Raw genomic sequence first — 18,742 nt, forward strand, 5'->3', positions numbered from 1 at the left:
CCAGAAGAGCATGTCAGCAAGAGACCAGCCAAAGAAAACAGAAGCTCTTTATGCCAAATCACAAGGACGGACAAGGGGAATGTGGGGGAAGAGCAGGGAGGGCCTGGGAGGTTCACAGGTTTAGATGTTGTTCCATCTGCTCTCGAAGTTTGAATTTCTGGATCTAGAGGAAAGAGAACGGAGTGAGAGCCAGGCTTGGGGCCTCCGCCAGCTAGGGTGACCAACTGTTTTGGTTTGCCTGGGACGGAGGAGCTTCTTTAGCTAAGGCCAGGAAAGTTTGGGGCAAACCAGGATGAGGTGACTAGTTGGTCACCCTACTGCCAGCCTCTCGACAGACTCTTGCCCATCTCTGAGGAAGGCATAGGTGGGGCCACCTGGCCTTCTGCACCTGGGGACCCAGGCTGCCCTGCCGCTCCCTAGTCTCCTCCACCTTACACACCTTTCCTGAGACGGTGAGGGGGTACTCTGTGACAAACACGATGTAGCGGGGAATCTTGAAGTGGGCAATCTGCAGACCAGAGGGAGATAAAGCGTGAGGCTGAGTGGGTCGTAGGGTTGGGGGTAGGGAACAGTGGGCTGGCTGGTTGGCAGGGAGAGGGGGTTGAAGAAGTGAGCAACATCGGCTTGAGTGGGTTGAGGCTCCCACCTTCCCCTTGCAGAAAGCCCTGATCTCTTCCGGCGTGGTCTTCTCCCCCTTCTTCAGCCGAATGCAGGCACAGATTTCTTCTCCCAACCGCTTGTCCTTCACTCCCACCACCTTCCAGAGTCAGAGACAGATGTCAGACCTCACCATCCCCATCTGTGTTTCCTGCTCCTGGGCTCTCATCTGGGCTGGGTGCCTCACCTGTACTTCCTGCACCTGCGGATGTGTGTGAAAGAAATCCTCGAGCTCCGCAGGGTAGATGTTCTCACCGCCCCGGATGATCATATCCTTGGAGCGGCCCACGATCTTGCAGAAGCCCTGCTCGTTCATCGTGGCGATGTCTCTGCAAGGAAAGTCCAGGAATGGCCTCCCACCTCTGCCTCATCTGGCTGCCTGGCTCGCTCACTCATCAAACATTTATTGAGTACCTACTCTGTGTCTTGCATTGCTCTAGACTCTGGGGGATAGAGCATGAACAAGACATTCCCTAGAACTTATAGTCTAGCAGAGGAGACAGACAAAATCAAAAACACCAATACCTATAACATATTATCTCTCTCTCTCAACATATCTATACATATACTTATCATGGCTAGCTTCTTTTTTACTATTCAGGTCTCAGCTCAAATGCTTCCACCTTAAAGAGGCCTTCTCTGACCACCCAGTCTATGAGAAGCTCCCCTCCCCACCACAGCCACTTTCTCTCCTATGACCCATTTTACTTTCTTCATGGTGTTTATCAATGTCTGAAATTATCTTGTTTGTATCTGTCTCCCTCCACCAGACATGTGGGAAGTGAGAGCAGGACCGTTCTCATCTTGCCTTCCACTGGACCACCGGTGTCTAGAATAGTGCTGGCATCTGGGAGGTGCATAATAAGAATTTGTTCAACTAACAAATGAGTGAATCTTGGCTCAGAGTTTGCAGACACGCGTCTAGTGCACCGTCCTGGGCGCTCTTATCTGTACTGCGGGATTTGATCCTTCCAGGAGCCCTATGATCCTTCCAGGAGCCCTATGCGGAGAGCATGACCATCCCCATTTTACATATTTTAGAAATTAAGTCTCCAAGATGTGAGGGGCCATCTTGACACGCATGTTCTCCCTGTTCAAGTTTAATGTTCTAGTTTTAATGTTTAACGTTCCCAGCTCAGCCTCAGGCCCCGCCTCCCCTTGGCAGCCAAGCCCTCCGCCCCGCCCTGCCTCCTCACCCTGTCCGATACCACTTGTCCTGTCCGACTGCTTCCTCAGTCTTCTGGGGATCACCCCAGTAGCCCAGCATGACGCAGTACCCTCGGATCCATAGCTCTCCGGGTGTGTTCAGTTTTGTCAGTGTCCCCGTCTCTGTGCTCACGATCTGGGCCTGGGACCGGGTAGCTTCAGGCTGGGGCCTCCCGTCCTCTCACTTCAGGATGGGGGGCCCTCGGAAATGGGGAGAGCTTTGCCTTCCCTCCCCCTGGTAATGATGCCCCCTGGCTCTGCCCATTTCAATCCAGGGAAGGGAGACAAAGCTGGAGGAGATCCATCACCAGTCAGAAACCTGAGCTGGGCATGAAAGAACAGTCTAGGCCCAGGCCAGGAGGAGCTGAGGAAATGGAGTGGGCAGGAGCTGCCACAGAGAGGAGGGCCCATGGAGGGCTAGGCCAGCTGAAGAATTATAAACTGTGCAGAAGGAAGGAGGGGTCTCCTCTTACTTTCCGCTAAGCAGCAAATAAAGAAGCCAAAGAGAGTGGCATGGCAGGGCCATGTGAATGAGAGAGGTGGCAGAGAGGCAGTCTGAAAGCCTAGCAGACAAATGAGCCATAGCCAACGTGCAAGGAAAGCTTAGCCTGTGTGCCTCAGTGTCTGCATCTGTGAAATGGGGAGAACTACGCTTGTCACTGAGTGGCAGACACAGGGGAGGGGGCTAACATCACTGCACACTCCCTCCAGGGAGGAGGGCAGGATAGCAGTTAGCCCCCAGGGAAGCAGCTGCTTAGGCATAGTGGCAGTGACCCTGGAGGGCCCAGGGCACAAGGCGCAGGGAAACCAGGTGTGCGCTGTCATAAAACACCCGTGTTGGAGCAGGAAAGGAGTCACGGCTGGGAATTTGAGAGTAAGGGATGCTCTGGGTCAGCCTTCAAGGTGCAAGGGACCCCCAAAGGGATAGGCTGCTTGGGAAATTGTTTACGCCAAGCAAAAGAGGAACTTTGCTGAAGTGAGAGGTGGATGGGGGCTATGAGAGAGAAGGAGCTGTGTAGGAAAAATCTCTGTGCTCTGGCTCCTCTTTGAGGCTGTCCTGGCTGCCCTGAAACAGACAGTGGGGCTTGGCAAAAACACACCTCAGACAGGAAGGCAGACTGCGGAGAAGTTCAGCTGGCGGCGGCTCAAGGCCGCTGCTCCAGCTCTTCCCCCTCTCTGGCCTCAGTCCACAGAGAAAGCCCCAGGCCAAGGAAGACCCTGCTGCGGTGGGGTTCTCAGCATCTAGAGCGAGCTGTTTGGATCTTTAATTGAAAGCAATAAACGTCCTGGGGGGTGCACCCCAGTTGACTGGTGGGAGGTGGGGTCTGGGGGTCTTGGTCTGGGCTCACCTCTGTGTGAGGCATAACTCTGCCCACACTTTCTGCCTTCTGCTCCACAGTGTCCTCAGCGAAGTTCATGAAGGTCACGGGACTGTTCTCTGTGGTTCCATAAGCCACCTAGAGGGTCCGGAAAGCGTGTTTGGAGGGAGTGCAGGGACTGCAGAGGGATGGGGCAAGCTCCCCTGGGGGAATGGGAAAGAAGTCAGGGGAAAGTGGAAGGCAGCTGAATCAGGAGGCAGGAGGTCAGGAGGCAGAGGTGTTGGGACAGTGAGCAGACTAGCTCAACCAGCCGGGGCCACAGGTCTGAAATAAACTGAGAGCAGGGAAGCCATTCTCTTTTACCCAGGGCTCTCAGTCTCCCTGCTTCCCTGGAGCAGCCACATGCTGAGCCTGTGGCTCCCAGCGTTACCAATGCCCCAGCCTTCTCTCTCTCATCCCTAGGCTGCCTCAGCACCCTCCTCCTCTTCCTGATTTCAGGCCACAACATCCCCTGCCCCTCCCTTCCAAGCCAAAGGTCCCATAAACTTGATGAGAAAGCCAGCCTGCCTTGGCCCACCTGGAAGCTGTACAGACACACCCAACCACCCACCCACCCACCCACCCACTCACTCCTACCCTGCCCCACCCACCCAAAACTCGGGACAAGTGCCTGGCCTTGCAGTGGGTACCCCCCAAGCTCTGGGGACTTTCCTGTAAATTTATTTCCATCAAAATAAAAATACAGTCAAAGCAAGGATTTAAAAAGCCAGTGGCAACCCCACCTCCCCACACTTCTAGCGGTTGGAACATCCTGAGTAACAGAAAACCAGAAGCCAGCCTTGGAGGAGCCTAAATACCATCAGGGAATGTTCTGGGCCAACTATGACCCCCATCTAGAGGCAATGGGTGAAAGGGGCTTAGGAGAGGGGCTAGCTACCCTGTATTCTAGGTTCCTTCCCGCCAGCAAAGACACCAGAACTTTGTCTGTCCTCCACCCCCACCCCACTCCCAACATCCTCCGTGTTAGCTGGCCTGGCTCAGGCACAGCTGGGGTCTGGCAAGATCTGAGGTCCCTTCCTCCCCCCACGCTCCAACACAGACAACAACCCCTACCAGGCAGCCCAGAGCTCACGCTGGGCCAGAGCTGAGACCTTGCCTGCCCACCCTCCCCTTTCCACAGGAATCCGGACACCGTGGCTGGCAAGTGGACAAGCAGATACCTGGTCAGCTGGGGCAGGGCTGCCCACAGGACCGAGGGTCTGGCAGCCTGAGTTGTCCAGAGCTGGTCCCTTGTAGCCAGGACTGTGCCCCCCTCACCCGCCCTCATAGTCCTGGGGCCACTGCCCATGTGTGGCCTCTGCCAAGTACACCTTGGCGCCACTCTGGCCGCCACCCTGAGAGACCCCTCAGGGGCAAGTCCTGACCACTGGGGTGGGGGTGAGGAGATGGGGATATTTTAGGGAGATTAAGTGGGGGGAAGTGGTGCGACTGTGCTTGTTCAGTTGCCCTGACTCCATGCCTGTGGTCTTCAGGTGTGTTTGCGAGTCCTATGGGTCACCCCCACCCCCACCCTCAGTTCCCACTTTCTGGTTAGCCCTCAGCCGTGGAGAACGGGGACAGGGGCTGCAGGGGACAGAAGCTCAAGCCCAGGGCTCGGAGAGAGCGGCCAGAGGCCAGTCTCCGTGGTGCTGGCTGCGCGTCCGGCCGGCAGGGGGAGCCCGGTGCCAGAGCGGCTCTTACGCTCCGCCGGTGCCGCACAAGAGCCCCATTAAAGCGCCGCCGGCCGGCCGACCGCGGCGAGACTCGCGTCCGGCTGTCCGGGCCCGCTTCCTCCCTCCCCGGGCCCAGGGCTCCCGGCCCAGTATGTCTGGGGGTGTCGTGGACGCTCAAACTTGAGCAAACAAATAAGTTCAGGGAACGCCTCCCTCTCTCCGGTGTAAACTCGGGGCTCTAGACACCCCCATCCCTCCCCGCCTCCCCCCGCGAAAAGCGCGAGGAAAGGAGGTGGGGGGGCGGAGAGAGAAGCAGGATCTGAGAGCAGGGAGGAAGGGAGCCGGGGCTGGAGGACGAGGTTGGGGGCCATGGTCCCAACCTGCAGGGTCGCCCGCTGGGGGAAGGGCCCCGCCCCCCTCCCCGTCGAGGGCGGGGGCGCATCTCTGGGCGGGAGGGAGTTAAGCCCGGTGGCCTCGATGCTCCACGTAGGAGCTGGCTCTGGCTGCCGGCTGCGGTCAGGGCCACCGTATAAATAGGGCGGGAGACCCGAGCGCCGAGGACTTGCCGCCGCCCGCGCCCCGTCGCCGCCACCGCCGCCGCTGCCCGTGGCCCCGGCCCCTGGCGTCCCGGCCATGGCCCGCCCGATGCTCTTGCTCAGCCTCGGCCTTCTGGCCGGTCTGCTGCCGGCGCTGGCCGCCTGCCCCCAGAACTGCCACTGCCACGGCGACCTGCAGCATGTCATCTGCGACAAGGTGGGGCTGCAGAAGATCCCCAAGGTGTCAGAGAAGACTAAGCTGCTCAACCTACAGCGCAACAACTTCCCGGTGCTGGCTGCCAACTCGTTCCGTGCCATGCCGAACCTGGTGTCACTGCACCTGCAGCACTGCCAGATCCGCGAGGTGGCCGCCGGGGCCTTCCGTGGCCTCAAGCAGCTCATCTACCTGTACCTGTCCCACAACGACATCCGCGTGCTGCGCGCCGGCGCCTTCGATGACCTGACCGAGCTCACCTACCTCTACCTGGACCACAACAAGGTGACCGAGCTGCCCCGGGGGCTGCTCTCCCCGCTGGTCAACCTCTTCATCCTGCAGCTCAACAACAACAAGATCCGCGAGCTGCGCGCAGGCGCCTTCCAGGGCGCCAAGGACCTGCGCTGGCTCTACCTGTCTGAAAACGCACTCAGTTCCCTGCAGCCTGGCGCTCTGGACGACGTGGAGAACCTTGCCAAGTTCCACCTGGACAGGAACCAGCTGTCCAGCTACCCCTCGGCCGCTCTGAGCAAGCTGCGGGTGGTGGAGGAGTTGAAGCTGTCCCATAACCCCCTGAAAAGCATTCCCGACAATGCCTTCCAGTCTTTCGGCAGATACCTGGAGACCCTCTGGCTGGACAACACCAACCTGGAGAAGGTGAGTTCCTGGCTGCAGAGCTCTGCTCTGGCTCCTTCTTCTCTGCCTGGAGGCCCAGGCATCCAGGGCCACAGCGGAGCACCATCCCCTCTCCCCTAAAATTGCCTTTCTCTCTCTGGCTGTCTCCAGGGTGAGTTCTGCCACCTCTGTCCCTCATATCACATCCCCACCCTAAGTCCTGCCCTGCTGCCCCTGTCCCTTGTCTCAGCCACTGCCTTCCTAGGATTCCTACTTATAAACCGAGCTGGGGCTGCCCTGGACCCACCAATGGCCCCTAGGAGGCATCTCCGGTGCTCCCAAACCCCCCCGCTGTGGGCAGCAGCCGCCTCTTCCTGTTGGGCCTTCCGCCCCTCCTCTGCTGTGTTTTTCCTGTCTCCAGTCAACCTACCACTCCATAAAGGAAGGTTTGTTTATTGAGGAGCCTTCCAGAGGAGCTGGGTGAATCAGGCCCACAAAGAGACCCTGTTCCTGGTGGGGGTGTGCATGTGTGCTAAGGTGGGGTGGGGGGCTGGGAGTGAGGGGGGAGCAAATACCTAAGGAAGACCTCCTCCACACCCCCCAGAGGCCCTGGTGGATGCCCCCCCCCCCGCCCCGGCAAGTCCACATACACACACACACACTCACACTCCACTGCATTATCAGGTCCATTTCAACTGAGTGGGGACCAGGGACCAGGGGCTCCCCCAGGTTGCAGGCATGGCACCCATGGGCTCTGTGAAGGGGCAAAGAGCCATGCACCATTGGCAATCTTTGGCACAGGACTCCAGATATCTCCCCACAGGGAAGACTGGCTGTGCCTCACTGTGCTCCAGACCACTGACTGCCCTTTGCCCACCCCAGTCGCCGGACCCATCTCTTGGCTGCATCCTTGCTCAGTCCTTCCTCCCCTGTGATGCCCAGCACCTGGCCAGGTGGGGCTGCCTTGAGTCAGGGCAGAATCCCTTCTTGGGACTGGAAAATCTCTCTGGTACAGGGGCTTCAGCCAGGAGGTTTGGGCGGGGACCAGGGCAAGGTGGAGGAGCCAGGTCATCAGAACAGTCCGGTTACCAGAGAACTTCACACCCCTCCCTGAGCCACAGGCATGGAGATGAAGGCAGAATCATACCTGGATGGCCGCCAACCTTTGTCTGGGTGGATGGAGCCCACCTGAGCCTGCCCTTCTTCAGCCCTGGCCCCTCCTCAGCTGAAGTCAGAGTCCCTTGTGGCCCACCAGTGCCAGTGTGGCTCTTCATTGGGAAGCACGGGCTGATCTGGGGCAGGGAGGCCAGGCAGGAACTGTGACACTTGGGCCAAGAGGTGGGCACCAATAGAACATTTCCTCTGTAGCCACGCAACCTGGCCAAAGGCTCCACCAAGGAGGCTCCACAAATAGTGTCTGGCAGGCAGTGAGGGAGCAGTGAGGACAGAGCTGGGGGAAGTCCCAGGACCGAGGGTCTGTGGGGAGCCTGGGCCCACTGCCCATCCCACCAAACACTGACCAACTTCACTGTGTGCCAGCTTGGGTCGTTGGGGCCAAACCCTGGCTGCCACTTCAGTCCCAGTGTTTGTGCAGGGAGCATGGTGCCAGGGGAAGAGGAGCTGGGTGTGTCCCTGCAGCTACTGTTTACTTGCTAGTGTGACCCTGGGAAATGGACTTAACTTTTTTTCCCGTCTGCATTTTGGAAATAACACCACCTGTCTCAAAAGGTGGTTGTATGGATTAGATCATCTGAGACAACTTAGTCACACTGTGGAACTCCTCAAAGTGCCACTGCTTATGTCCAGGGAAGGACTCTGCCCCTCTTGAGCCATAGAGCCGGGAGAGGCTGGGGTGCTCAGTCATGTCCACCTTGCTCCCCAGTTCTCCGACGGTGCCTTCCTGGGTGTGACCACACTGAAACACGTCCATCTGGAGAACAACCGCCTGAACCAGCTGCCCTCCAACTTCCCCTTTGACAGCCTGGAGACCCTCACCCTCACCAACAACCCCTGGAAGTGTACTTGCCAGCTTCGGAGCCTCCGGAGGTGAGAGCATCCCCATGCCACCCCTAGAATCCATCCTTATGTGATGGAGTGGAGACACACTAGTCCTGCGCTAAGATATCATGGGCATATGTCCTAGATCTGCTACCTAACGGGTGTGTCCTGGGAGCTTCCCCATTTGTAAAATGAAGATGTCGGTTCCAGACTATTCTGGAGCCACATTGATCCTGGCCCAGGGCTCACTGTCCCATCCCCCAGCGCTCCCACGTCTCTTCCCCAACCCCAGCAACTCTCTGTCTCTACAGGTGGCTGGAAGCTAAGACTTCCCGCCCTGATGCCACTTGCGCCTCGCCCGCCAAGTTCAGGGGCCAGCACATTCGTGACACGGACGCCTTCCGCGGCTGCAAGTTCCCCACTAAGAGGTCCAAGAAAGCCGGCCGCCATTAAACAGGTGGGGGCTGGGTGGACAGGTCCCCCATTCCCCTCTGGAGATTCTGGCAAGTTAGGAGGGTGTCCCAGGATACTCCCTCCCCACAGAGGGGCATGTAGACCCTCCATTTTTGCAGGGAGAGGAGGGGAGGACTGGGACTTCCCTCTGAGGGAGAAAATGATACTGCCCAGGACTCCCACCATTCTCTCCAAGCATTGCTGGATTGTTGAAGTCCTGACACCGATCATCTGAGTTGCTGAAGTCCTGACACCGATCCTTGCCTCACCGCAGGTCCTGATCCAGCCAGTCCTGGTGACTGGCCTCTGCCTTCTGCTGGAGAAACTACTGACCCTCCCACCTCTGACCCACACCTCCTCCCCACAGCCTCTGCTGATGCACAGAGCTGTCCACACCTACGCATGTCCTGGCAGGGGGACTCCGGCACTCCAGCATGAACTCAGCTCCACCTGATGGTGAGAGCTCCATCACACCTGGCCCCACCGTCATGGCTCCTCTTAGAGAAGCTGTTGCTGAGACCCCCAAGTCCTTCAGAACCAGAACAGAGTGGTCATCAGGATGGCCACCCCTCCAGAATCCTCCTTCCCTCTGCCCCCCTTTCCCCGCTATTTGGAAACAAACATCAGATCCTTGCCCCACCCTTTGCTTCCAGAAAGGGTCTTAAGCTCATACCCCAACTCCACCAGCCCCCACCTGCCAGGACACTCTAGCAGCACACCAGTGCTTTGCTGCATAGCCTCCCATGCTGCGTTTCTTCCCCAGATGTCTATAAATATAAATTTATGTATGTATAATATTTACTCCCTTGTCCCCTATCTCCATGACTCGCCAGCTGCTGAAGAGGTCAGACTGCATTTTCTCACATCTGCTTTCTGGAATGAGGGCCGGCTAAGAGGGTCTTCCTTGGAGATCTTGCCTGGGCTCATCCCCACTCCAGTTAGCCTGTCCTCACCCCAGGCCTGGCCTGCCCCCCGTCCACAGCCCCAAGCCCCGGCCTCCACTCACCACCAGCTCCTTCATGTTCAGCTTGTTGATGATAGCTCGGATCAGCTCTGGGGGTGCAGGGGACCCAGCGATCACACCTGAAGCAGAGAGAGAGCTGACACAGCTCCCCCCTTCTCCAGGCCCACTGGCCCCCCTTCACTTACAGCTCTTTCTAGGGAAGAACATTCCCTTCTCTCCCCTGACCCGGGACCTGTTTCTACACCTGGCAGCTGGCCATGGGCTGGAGTCCAGGGACACTGGGGATTTGCCTCCCTCCCACCCATGTTTCTACAGTGACCTTTTTGTCCCCTGACTAAAAGATTGGGTGCATATCTAGCTCACGAGGGCCAATCCTGGCCTGGCCACCCTTGGCCCCATCCCACCTCCACACATGGTCGAGATGTCGTAACTGGAGAAGTCTGGCTGGTTCAGAATGTCCACGAACATTGTGGGAGTGCCATACAGGAAGGAGCTTCTGTATGGGGGCGGGGGGGCACATCTCAAAATCAGGCTTGGAAGTGGAAGGGAACTCCTTCTTCTCCCCCACCCCAGCCTGAAGCTGCACTCAGGGCCAAGGCTGTAACTGGGGGGAACAGGCAGGAGAGGCTCTTTGGAGGCAGGAACTGGTCCTCTCCTGGGGGTCCCCCACTACCCCTGTCTCCATTTCTCCTGGCTGGAGGGAGGACAGATCTTGGACAGGGATGAGGGTCCATGAGTGAGGAATGGGAGGGTCTCAGCAGCCCACGGGTGGCTGCCTACTGACGCCCACCTCTCTCTGCTGATTGCCTCCAGCGCCTTCTTGCCATCAAAGCCTGGAGAGGGCAGGATGAGGGTGACACCATATATCACGCTCACCATTGTGCCCCCCACAGAACCCAGGCAGTGGTACAGGGGGGTGGGCAGGACCATCCGCAACTTCTTCGGTTCCTGGAGATGGAGGCAGGAATCTGGTTCTATCCTGGAGCCAGAAGCCCCGGAAGCCAGTTCCTCCAGCCAGCAGGGGAAGCCCAGTAAGCCCCCGACCCCTGCAGGGTGCCAGTAAGCCTTGGTCCTGGCCATCACCCCCTCACCTTCAGCTGCAGTCTGAGGCGTGCCCCTATCATGTTGGCATTGTTGACAATGTTGTAGTGGGAGAGGGTGGCACCCTTGGGTCTGCCTGTCGTCCCCTGATAAGACAAGCAGGTGATGCTTGGCCTCTTTCTCCCCATCTCCTTCCTACCCTGGGCCACTGCACGGAAGAGCACTAGCCTGGGAGGCAGGAGACTGGGACTGTTGCCCCAGATCCATTCATTCAGGCAATACATATTCACAAAGGTTTACCACATGCCTACACAGTGCCAAGTGTTAGGATCCAGAAATGTGGAGGATAAGGCCTCTGTCCTCACACCACTCATAAAGTGGCTCAGAGAACTCTGTGGCCCACCAGAAGATTCCCTGTCTGGGTTTTAGTTTCCCCATCTGCTAAATGAGGGGCAGGTTCTACCAGCTCTGACCTGTGGAGGCATAGTGCATCTGCTCCTGTGCTGGAGACGAGAGGGCCAGGGGAGGGGGGCATGTGACAAGGACACCAGTTGCTGATGTTTTCTAGGGCAGAGAGGACAACTAGGGCTGGCCCCGGGAGAAGAGTGTCTGCACGCCTGACCTCCTCTGCTCAGGGAAGGGTCACAGAGGCAGGCAGGGTTAGCATGCCAGCCTGGGCTTGGGGCCTAGAGACCTCTGCCCTACCGAGGTGAACTGGATATTGATGGGGTCATGGCAGGACAGGAACTGCTGGGAGTGCCGGAGCTGGGCCAGATGCTGCTCTGTGCTGCCAGCTGCCACCACCTCATCCAGGAGCAGGGTCCCTGGCAGAGAGGCATCCACCGAGATGACTGTGGTTAGATCTGGAAGCCTGGTGGTAGGGGGGATGGGGAGAGTCAGGGGCTGAGGGAAGGCTCAGGGAGACACCAGCCTCATCCCTGGGGGTGGGTAGGAGATGAGGGGGCCAGGATGCTGCACGATGCACCCTTCCCAACCCAGGACACCCCCACCTCTGACTCTTCAAGGCCCCTGGCTCGGCCTTCTCCAACTCTGGACAGATCTGCTTCAGGATATCGTAGTATTGCTGGGTCTTGAATTGCTTGGGAAACACAAGGGCTTTGCAGCCCACCTGTGGAAGGGGAGCCCCCCCCTGCCCTCAGTCAGCAGGAAGCCCCAGACTGGGGATCTGGTGGAGTCCACACTAACAGTTGCTCTCTCTCACACACATGCACCACTGCCCTGACACACACATGCACTACCCTCTAACATACACACACCAACTCACTCACATGCCCCACCCCCAGGACACACACACACACACATGCCACCCCCAATACACACACAAGCCTTGTGACTGCCCAACTACTCTCTCCTTCCACCCACCCACAGCCTGAGGAAGGTATAGACTCTGGGGGTCGCCCACCTGTGCATGCCCTCCCCACTGTCAGACCTCAGTGACAATCAGACACCCCCTGAGCCCGGCACCAGTTGGGCCCCTCCCCCAGGAGTGAGTCCTACCTTCTTGAGGGCATACTCCAGCTCCGTAGACTGGTAGGCTGGGTTCACAGACACCTGGTGGAGACAGCAAGGGTATGTCAGTGTCCTGGGCAGACTCTGTTCCTCTCACTGCCCCTCCACCCTCAGGAGGCACATAAACACGGTGTAGACAGAGGCAGTGCCCTCCAACTCTGGGCCTCCTTGGTGGGCTTCAGGGGAAAACACTACCTGGTCTGAAACCAGCCAGGCCCTGGTTTGGTTCCAGGGCCAAGGGGCTGGGAGCTCCCCCTGAATGATGTCCCCTCCACATACCCAGCTGTGCCAGGCAAGCCCCTCCTCACCAGAATGATGCCCGCCTGGGCAGAAGCCAGCTGCATGAGCACCCATGCGTAGGAGTTGGGTCCCCACATGCCCAGCCGGTCACCCTTGCAGAGGCCGATATTCAGGAGCCCAGAAGCAGCTTTGTCCACCTGGTGTAAACCGACGGGGCACAAATGGATGAGATGCAGGCAAGCAGGAAAGGGCCCATGATTCCCACCTCAGCCCTTGGCCCAGGGGTTCATTCACATCTGAACCACCTGGGAGCAAGGGACAGGCAGATTCCCAGGCCTCAGGGGATCTGGAGCGAGGCCTGGGAATCTGCATAGTTAACAAGTGCCCTAGGAGCAACTGATGCAGGAAGCATCCAGGCCATCTCTGCCTCAACCCTGTCCCCTTCTCCTGACATCCCTGGGGTTCTCAGGCAGCCCCAGCACCCTGCCCCACAGCCAGGTGCCGCTCTCATGGCTCCACCCAGCCAGGGCAGCCTGGGAGCTGGCAACTGCCCACTTTGAGGATTCAAGATCAGGACCCACCTCCTCCTTGAGCTGGGCAAAGGTCATCCGGACGTTGTCATGGAGGACGACCAAGGCCTCTCGGTCCGGGAACTTCTGTGCTGTGGCATCCAGGCACCGCCCTACGGTCTCATTGATAAGATGCAATCTGGAACCGCCCTGGATGTAGCTGCAGCCTCCAATGGGCAGGGGGGCGGTGTGATCCGCCTCTACAGAACTGTAGGGAGAGGGGCATGGGGTTGACTGCACCAGGCCAGGCCTCCCTGGCACCAAGGCCCTGGCACACCCAGCTGGGAGGTAGGCTGCTTACAATGTGTTAGGGACCACTCCCGAAACAGTCCGACCCCACCCCATCCCCAGGAACCATGGTCCTTTAACTTAGGGGCTGCTTCACCCTTGGGAGATCCAAACCCTGAGGCTGACTTCCTGTCCTTAATCAGAGAGAAGGTTCTTTTCCCAACCTACGCCCCAGTTTCCACTCCGTGCTAGCAGCCTGGAGCCTGGAAAGGGAAACTGAGGTAAATCACACTGCTATGACTCAACAGAGAGGTGGCCTAGGAGGGCTAGGAACGGCGTCATCCTAGACACTGCTCCCTCCTGATGAACAGGCCTCTGGGTATTTGTCAAAACCCACAGAATAGTCCAACACAAGGACTAAACCTTAATGTAAACTGGGGACCATAGTCAATAATAATGTATCAGTACTCGTTCACCAATTTGTAACATGTATCACACTATTGCAAGATGTTAATAATAAGGGAAACTGTGCCTGGGGTGGGGTGGGTATATGGAACTCTATGTACTGTCTGCTCAGTTATTCTGTTAACTCTAAAACTGTACTAAAAAAAACAGTCTATTAATCGCTAAAAAAACAAAAACAAGAACAGGCACCCAGAAGTCCAAGTATCACAAGCTTAGGCCTGCGTGTGCTCACTGGCCCACCCTGGGTGAGAGCCTGTAACAGGTCTCAGGCCCTGTTCCCATCAGAGGGCATGCTCCAGGTTCCAGGACTTCCAGGCCACCACTGGGTGGTGTGGGCCTGAGAGCCAGTCCTGATTCAATTCTGCAGCTACCTGTGCTAAAAAGACCACATCTGTCTTTTGTTGATTGACTGCTTATGGCTTGTGGGGGAGAATTTCTGGGAAGAGCAAGGCACGAGGGAGAAAAACTGTGTTCTCCTGTAAATGGGAGAGGAGGCCATTGCCATCTCACGGGAGGGTGAGTGAGGATGCAGGCTGCTGGGGAGGCTGCTCTGACTTGGACTGCAGAGCGGGAGCCTGGGAGGGCAATGAGTCACACAGTGGGGACTGCTGAAGCTCTGTGGTGAGGAGCGAGCACTAGGCTGGGGCTGGGGGTCTGAGGTCTCATCCCAGGTGTGCTGCAGCCTGGGTGGGTGACTGTCAAAGACTCCTTTGGTGTCCCGTGTCACGTCTCCTCAGCACATCCCTGGTTTCAGCTGCTGGGACAGTTCTGGGGTCTGTCTGCTCAGGAACTTCCTCAAGTCTCCCCTTCTTCAGCTGGACAGTTCTGAGAGGCATCTGTACCTTCTCAGAGGTCCTGTTGGGTAAAACCTGGTTGCCTGGGCGATGACTTCAACAACACATCCTCTATTGGCTTCTCTTCCTGTCTCCTCTCCCCACTCCCCATTCCCCCTTCTTACGATCACAAATAAACCATCTGCACCGACCATCTGCAAGGAACCACCTTGTTCTGGGGGAAATCCAAATTAAGACACAAGATTTCTCCTCTCTAGGCCTCAGCTGCCCCACCTATAAAGACTGGGGACTGGATCAGTGGTGGTTCTCAAGCGGATGTTATCTAAATTACCTGGGCAGTCTTCTCAAAGGGTTGTAGTGAGCCACCTAAGCCAGGTGGTTCCTGCAAGTGTGCCGGGCCAGAAACCAGCCAAGAATCGCAGGGCTCTAAGGTCCTGTGAGCCCCCACTCCCTGGTATCTGTAGGTTGACAAACCTAAGGAACTGCTGAGGTAGTTCCTGGTGGTCATCGTGACACCCCTCAAGAGAGGTGTACCCCAAATCCCTACCTCGCAGACATACTGTAGAGGGATCCATTTTTGCCCACTGGGAAACGATACGCTCTTTTCTTTGGGTTTGCGAAAGGGATAGTTGCAAGAGCAAAAGCATGTGGAGAAGAAAGCCAGCACAGAGGACAGTAGGGAGAGACAGAGACAGAGAGACAGAGACAGGAAGACACATGACAGACTTAGTCTTGAGGTTGTTGAATCCCTAGACCCAGCCACATAGTAAGTCTACCTACCTCTGGACTTTTCACTGTCAAAAGCCAATAAGTTCTCTCTTTAAATTTAAACCAGTTTGGGGAAAAAAAAAATAGCCAAACTCCATTTGCAACAAGATGAGCCTGAAGGACATTATGCTAAGTGAAATAAGCCAGGCACAGAAAGACAAATATTGCGTGATCTCACTTATATGTGGGGTCTAAAATTTACCTAATTAATGAAAGCCAGTTTGAGTTGGGTTTCTGTTACTTACCGGTGAATCCTAACTCTACCTACATTGTCCACATGCAGTGGATGACCAGGGCCCTTAAAGGCCTGGAGGGCCACCTCCCACAGCCCAGCATCTGGATTAGGAGGCAGCAAAGTGCAAATCTCAGCCAGTTTAATGGTTTTGTTGTCAACAAAGCATTAAAGGTGGGTGGTTCTGCCTCACAACAGACATCCTCCTATTCTCACAATGACCTGGAGTCCTATTTGGTTTGGAACCTGATTTTCTGCTGACTCACCATGGTTTTCAGACTGGACAGTGGCCTCTTGGAAAGTCTAGTTGGCAAATCAACAGATTGATTGACGTGCCAAAAAAAAAAAATCCAGTCCGATGGTCACATGTGTTATCTGCTTTATCTTCACAGCAGCTCTTATAGGTGCTGTGACAGAGAGCCCCAAACGCCCTTCTTCCTTTTTTTTTTTTTTTTTTGGTGAGGAAGAGTGGCCCTGAACCAACATCTGTTGCCAATCTTCCTCTTTTTGCTTGAGGAAGATTGTCGCTGAGCTAACATCTGTGCCAGTCTTCCTCTATTTTGTATGTGGGATGCCACCACAGCATGGCTTGACAAGCAGTGTGTAGGTCCATGCCTGTGATCAGAACCCACGAACCCCGGGCCACCAAACTGGAGAGCACGAATTTAACCGCTATGCCACTGGGCCTGCCCCCCTTCTTCCTTAATAACACATCCTCAGATGTTTAGCTGGCCACATTTCCAAGCTTCCCAGCAGGTGGTCTGGCCCAAAGGTGAAGTTCTGGCAGATGGGATTTAAGGGGAGGTACTGTGTGCAACTTCTGAGGAGAATCCTTAAGGGGAAAGGGCATCTTTTTCCTCCTCCCTGCTGGCTGGAATGCTGCCTGCGACAGGAAAAGAATGGCAGCCATCTTGGGCCACATGGTGAGCTTGGGCACCGCAGAGCAACAAGACAGAGGGGCCTGGAGCCTGGCAGCAAGATGTACCATGCCAGCCATGGACTGGCTGTCTCCCAGAAAAAGAAACTCCCATCTCCCTTTTTTTTTTTTTTTTTTGTGAGGAAGATCAGCCCTGTGCTAACATCCATGCCAATCCTCTTCTTTTTGCTGAGGAAGACTGGCCCTGGGCTAACATCCGTGCCCATCTTCCTCCTCTTTATGTGGGACGCCGCCACAGCATGGGCTGACAAGTAGTGCATCGGTGCGTGCCCGGGATCCCAACCCGGGCCGCCAGCAGCGGAGCGCACGCACTTTACTGCTGCGCCACGGGGCCAGCCCCTCCCATCTCCTTTAAACCACAGTGAGAGTGGGTTTCTCTGATATACACTAAGCTAATCCTAAAAAATACAGGTGGGAATTATGAACTCTCATTCTACAGGTAAGGAAACTGAAGTGCAAGGAGACCAAGAGGACTGCCTGGCTGGTAAATAGCTGAGCCCGAAGTGGAGAATCCAGTGTAACTAGGGCAACGTTCCACCATGCCTGCCTATACCCCACCAGGATCTGGTGAGAAAGGGGTGGGATGGGTAATTCTGTTTGGGCTATGGATTTATCCCCTATCTGATCACCAGCGATTGTCTAATCTCAATTTTATTTTTCTCACAATTGTTTACTAACTGAACCCAAGAAACTGGGACTAGGGTAAGGCAGGGTTGAGGTGAAAACAAGTGGCTCCTCTAAAGGCCTTAAGATTTCTAGAAACTCCAATCAATGCAATTTGCTCATAAACTAAAGAACCGCCCATCATTTCCAAAGCCCAAGCACAAACAACTGATTTTACCTCCCTCTTTCCGTGAACACACCCCAAAAGCTATGGGCAAAAAGGACGGCCACTTCTTTTTCTATTCTTAAAGTGGCAAATATGTCCTTTAAACCTGAAAAAGCAAGAAAGAGATTTGGTTTGAGGAAAAGTTTTCTGTTTGTTTGTTTAAATGTGGGTGGGAAGCTTAAAGAGTTGGAGGAGCACGAGCAGTCCCAGTTGCTCCTAATTCAAAGAATTAAAGTAAATACTGAGTAAAGCTGTCAGCTATTTGGATTGGGCATCGTAAAATGCAGGGCTCCAGGTTGGAGCAAGGCTCCAGGTGGGACTGAAGCTAAGTAAACTAGCCAGGTGGGAGTTGTGAGGGACCAGGAGACAAAGCAGAGCCTCACCTAAAGGTGCCCTCGCTGACTTGGCACGTGTGAGAATTCAGACCCAGATCTGCTGCCACATCTGATTTCATAAGAGAAGTCAAGAAACAAAGGACTTTTTAATTATTTTAAGAATTCTCTTGAATTCATTTTTGGCAATCACTGTTTTTATTTAGAGCCTCACAGGGCCTGGAATGTAAGAGTGCTCAATTGAATGACCAAATGAATGAATCATAAATAATGCACATAACAACCCAATTAAAAAATGAGCAAAGGACTTGAATAGACGTTTTTTCCAAAGAAGATCTATGAATGGCCAACAAGCATGAGAAATGCAAATTAAAACCACAATGAGATGCCACTTCAAACCCACTAGGATAGCTATAATCAAAAAAAACAAAATAACAAGTATTGGCGAGCACGTGGAGAAATTGGAACTCTTGTGCATTGCTGGTGGGAAAGTAAAATGGCGCAGCCACTGTGGAAAACAGCCTGGCAGTTCTCCAATAAGTTAAACATAGAATTACCACATAACCCAGCAATTCCACTCGTTGGTACATACTCAAACGAATTGAAAACAGATGTTCAAACAAAGACTTGTACACGAATGTTCCTAGCAGCACAATTTATGGTAGCAAAAAGGTGAAAACAACCCAAATGTCCAGCAATGGAGAAATGGATAAACAAAATGTGGAATATCCATACAATGGGATATTATTTGGCCATGCGAAGGAATTAAGTATTGATACATTTGTGAAAATAAATAAAGGAAACTTCATTTAAAATGGACTTGGGAAGCCCTGAAGGGGGAACTCTCACACACATACCACTTGTTGCAGCTGCATAACCAGCAGTAAGAAAGAAGATAAGAATTATTTTGACAAGGGAGGACATTAATCCCATGGGAATTTCATCTCCTGCTTTTAAGAAAAGAAGGAAGATTCCTCTCTGCCCCAGCAACAACACACTAACCACAGCTTGTAGCCAGTGAGAAACCGCCATAACTTGAACTCTTGTTCTTCTCCAAGGAACTTTTGTTCAAAACAACCTTCCCCAATTTCCTCCTGCAACCT

At 55.2% G+C, this 18,742-nt stretch overlaps 2 protein-coding genes across 6 annotated transcripts in view; one reads left to right on the forward strand and one right to left on the reverse strand.

Moving 5' to 3' along the window:
- Window positions 1-29: 29 nt before the first annotated feature.
- Window positions 30-18,742, reverse strand: part of ACSF2 (acyl-CoA synthetase family member 2) — a 35,905-nt gene continuing 17,192 nt past the window's right edge. For 2 of the 5 annotated variants that reach the window (XM_087440992.1, XM_087440993.1), the window contains exons 2-16: window positions 13,067-13,262; window positions 12,554-12,682; window positions 12,234-12,287; window positions 11,726-11,844; window positions 11,421-11,586; window positions 10,766-10,861; window positions 10,465-10,622; window positions 10,079-10,170; window positions 9,717-9,793; window positions 3,213-3,320; window positions 1,854-2,005; window positions 845-986; window positions 647-757; window positions 440-508; window positions 30-163 (exon numbers count right to left, since the gene is read on the reverse strand). In XM_087440992.1, coding sequence (XP_087297118.1) covers window positions 113-163; window positions 440-508; window positions 647-757; window positions 845-986; window positions 1,854-2,005; window positions 3,213-3,320; window positions 9,717-9,793; window positions 10,079-10,170; window positions 10,465-10,622; window positions 10,766-10,861; window positions 11,421-11,586; window positions 11,726-11,844; window positions 12,234-12,287; window positions 12,554-12,682; window positions 13,067-13,262 — 1,720 coding nt within the window. In that variant the 3' untranslated portion in view covers window positions 30-112. Of the gene's footprint in view, window positions 164-439; window positions 509-646; window positions 758-844; window positions 987-1,853; window positions 2,006-3,212; window positions 3,321-9,716; window positions 9,794-10,078; window positions 10,171-10,464; window positions 10,623-10,765; window positions 10,862-11,420; window positions 11,587-11,725; window positions 11,866-12,233; window positions 12,288-12,553; window positions 12,683-13,066; window positions 13,263-18,742 lie in introns of all 5 variants that reach the window. The other 3 variants (XM_087440990.1, XM_087440991.1, XM_087440994.1) reach the window with 2 other exon arrangements.
- Window positions 5,359-9,509, forward strand: CHAD (chondroadherin). The gene is made up of 4 exons (XM_004434687.3): window positions 5,359-6,301; window positions 8,142-8,305; window positions 8,569-8,714; window positions 8,985-9,509. Exons 1-3 carry the CDS (start codon window positions 5,528-5,530, stop codon window positions 8,708-8,710), a joined length of 1,080 nt encoding a protein of 359 aa, XP_004434744.1. The 5' UTR covers window positions 5,359-5,527; the 3' UTR covers window positions 8,711-8,714; window positions 8,985-9,509.

The sequence above is a fragment of the Ceratotherium simum genome, chromosome 16 (assembly GCF_057802395.1).
Source record: "Ceratotherium simum simum isolate JZ-2026a chromosome 16, ASM5780239v1, whole genome shotgun sequence".
NCBI classification, from domain to species: Eukaryota; Metazoa; Chordata; class Mammalia; order Perissodactyla; family Rhinocerotidae; genus Ceratotherium; species Ceratotherium simum.

Excerpts from the sequence above, each read along its gene's own strand:
- CHAD (XM_004434687.3), top strand. The coding sequence starts at position 5,528 with ATGGCCCGCCCGATGCTCTTGCTCAGCCTCGGCCTTCTGGCCGGTCTG. Across the intron at positions 6,302-8,141 it reads ACAACACCAACCTGGAGAAG|TTCTCCGACGGTGCCTTCCT; the intron begins GTGAGTTCCTGG and ends CTTGCTCCCCAG. Across the intron at positions 8,306-8,568 it reads CAGCTTCGGAGCCTCCGGAG|GTGGCTGGAAGCTAAGACTT; the intron begins GTGAGAGCATCC and ends CTGTCTCTACAG.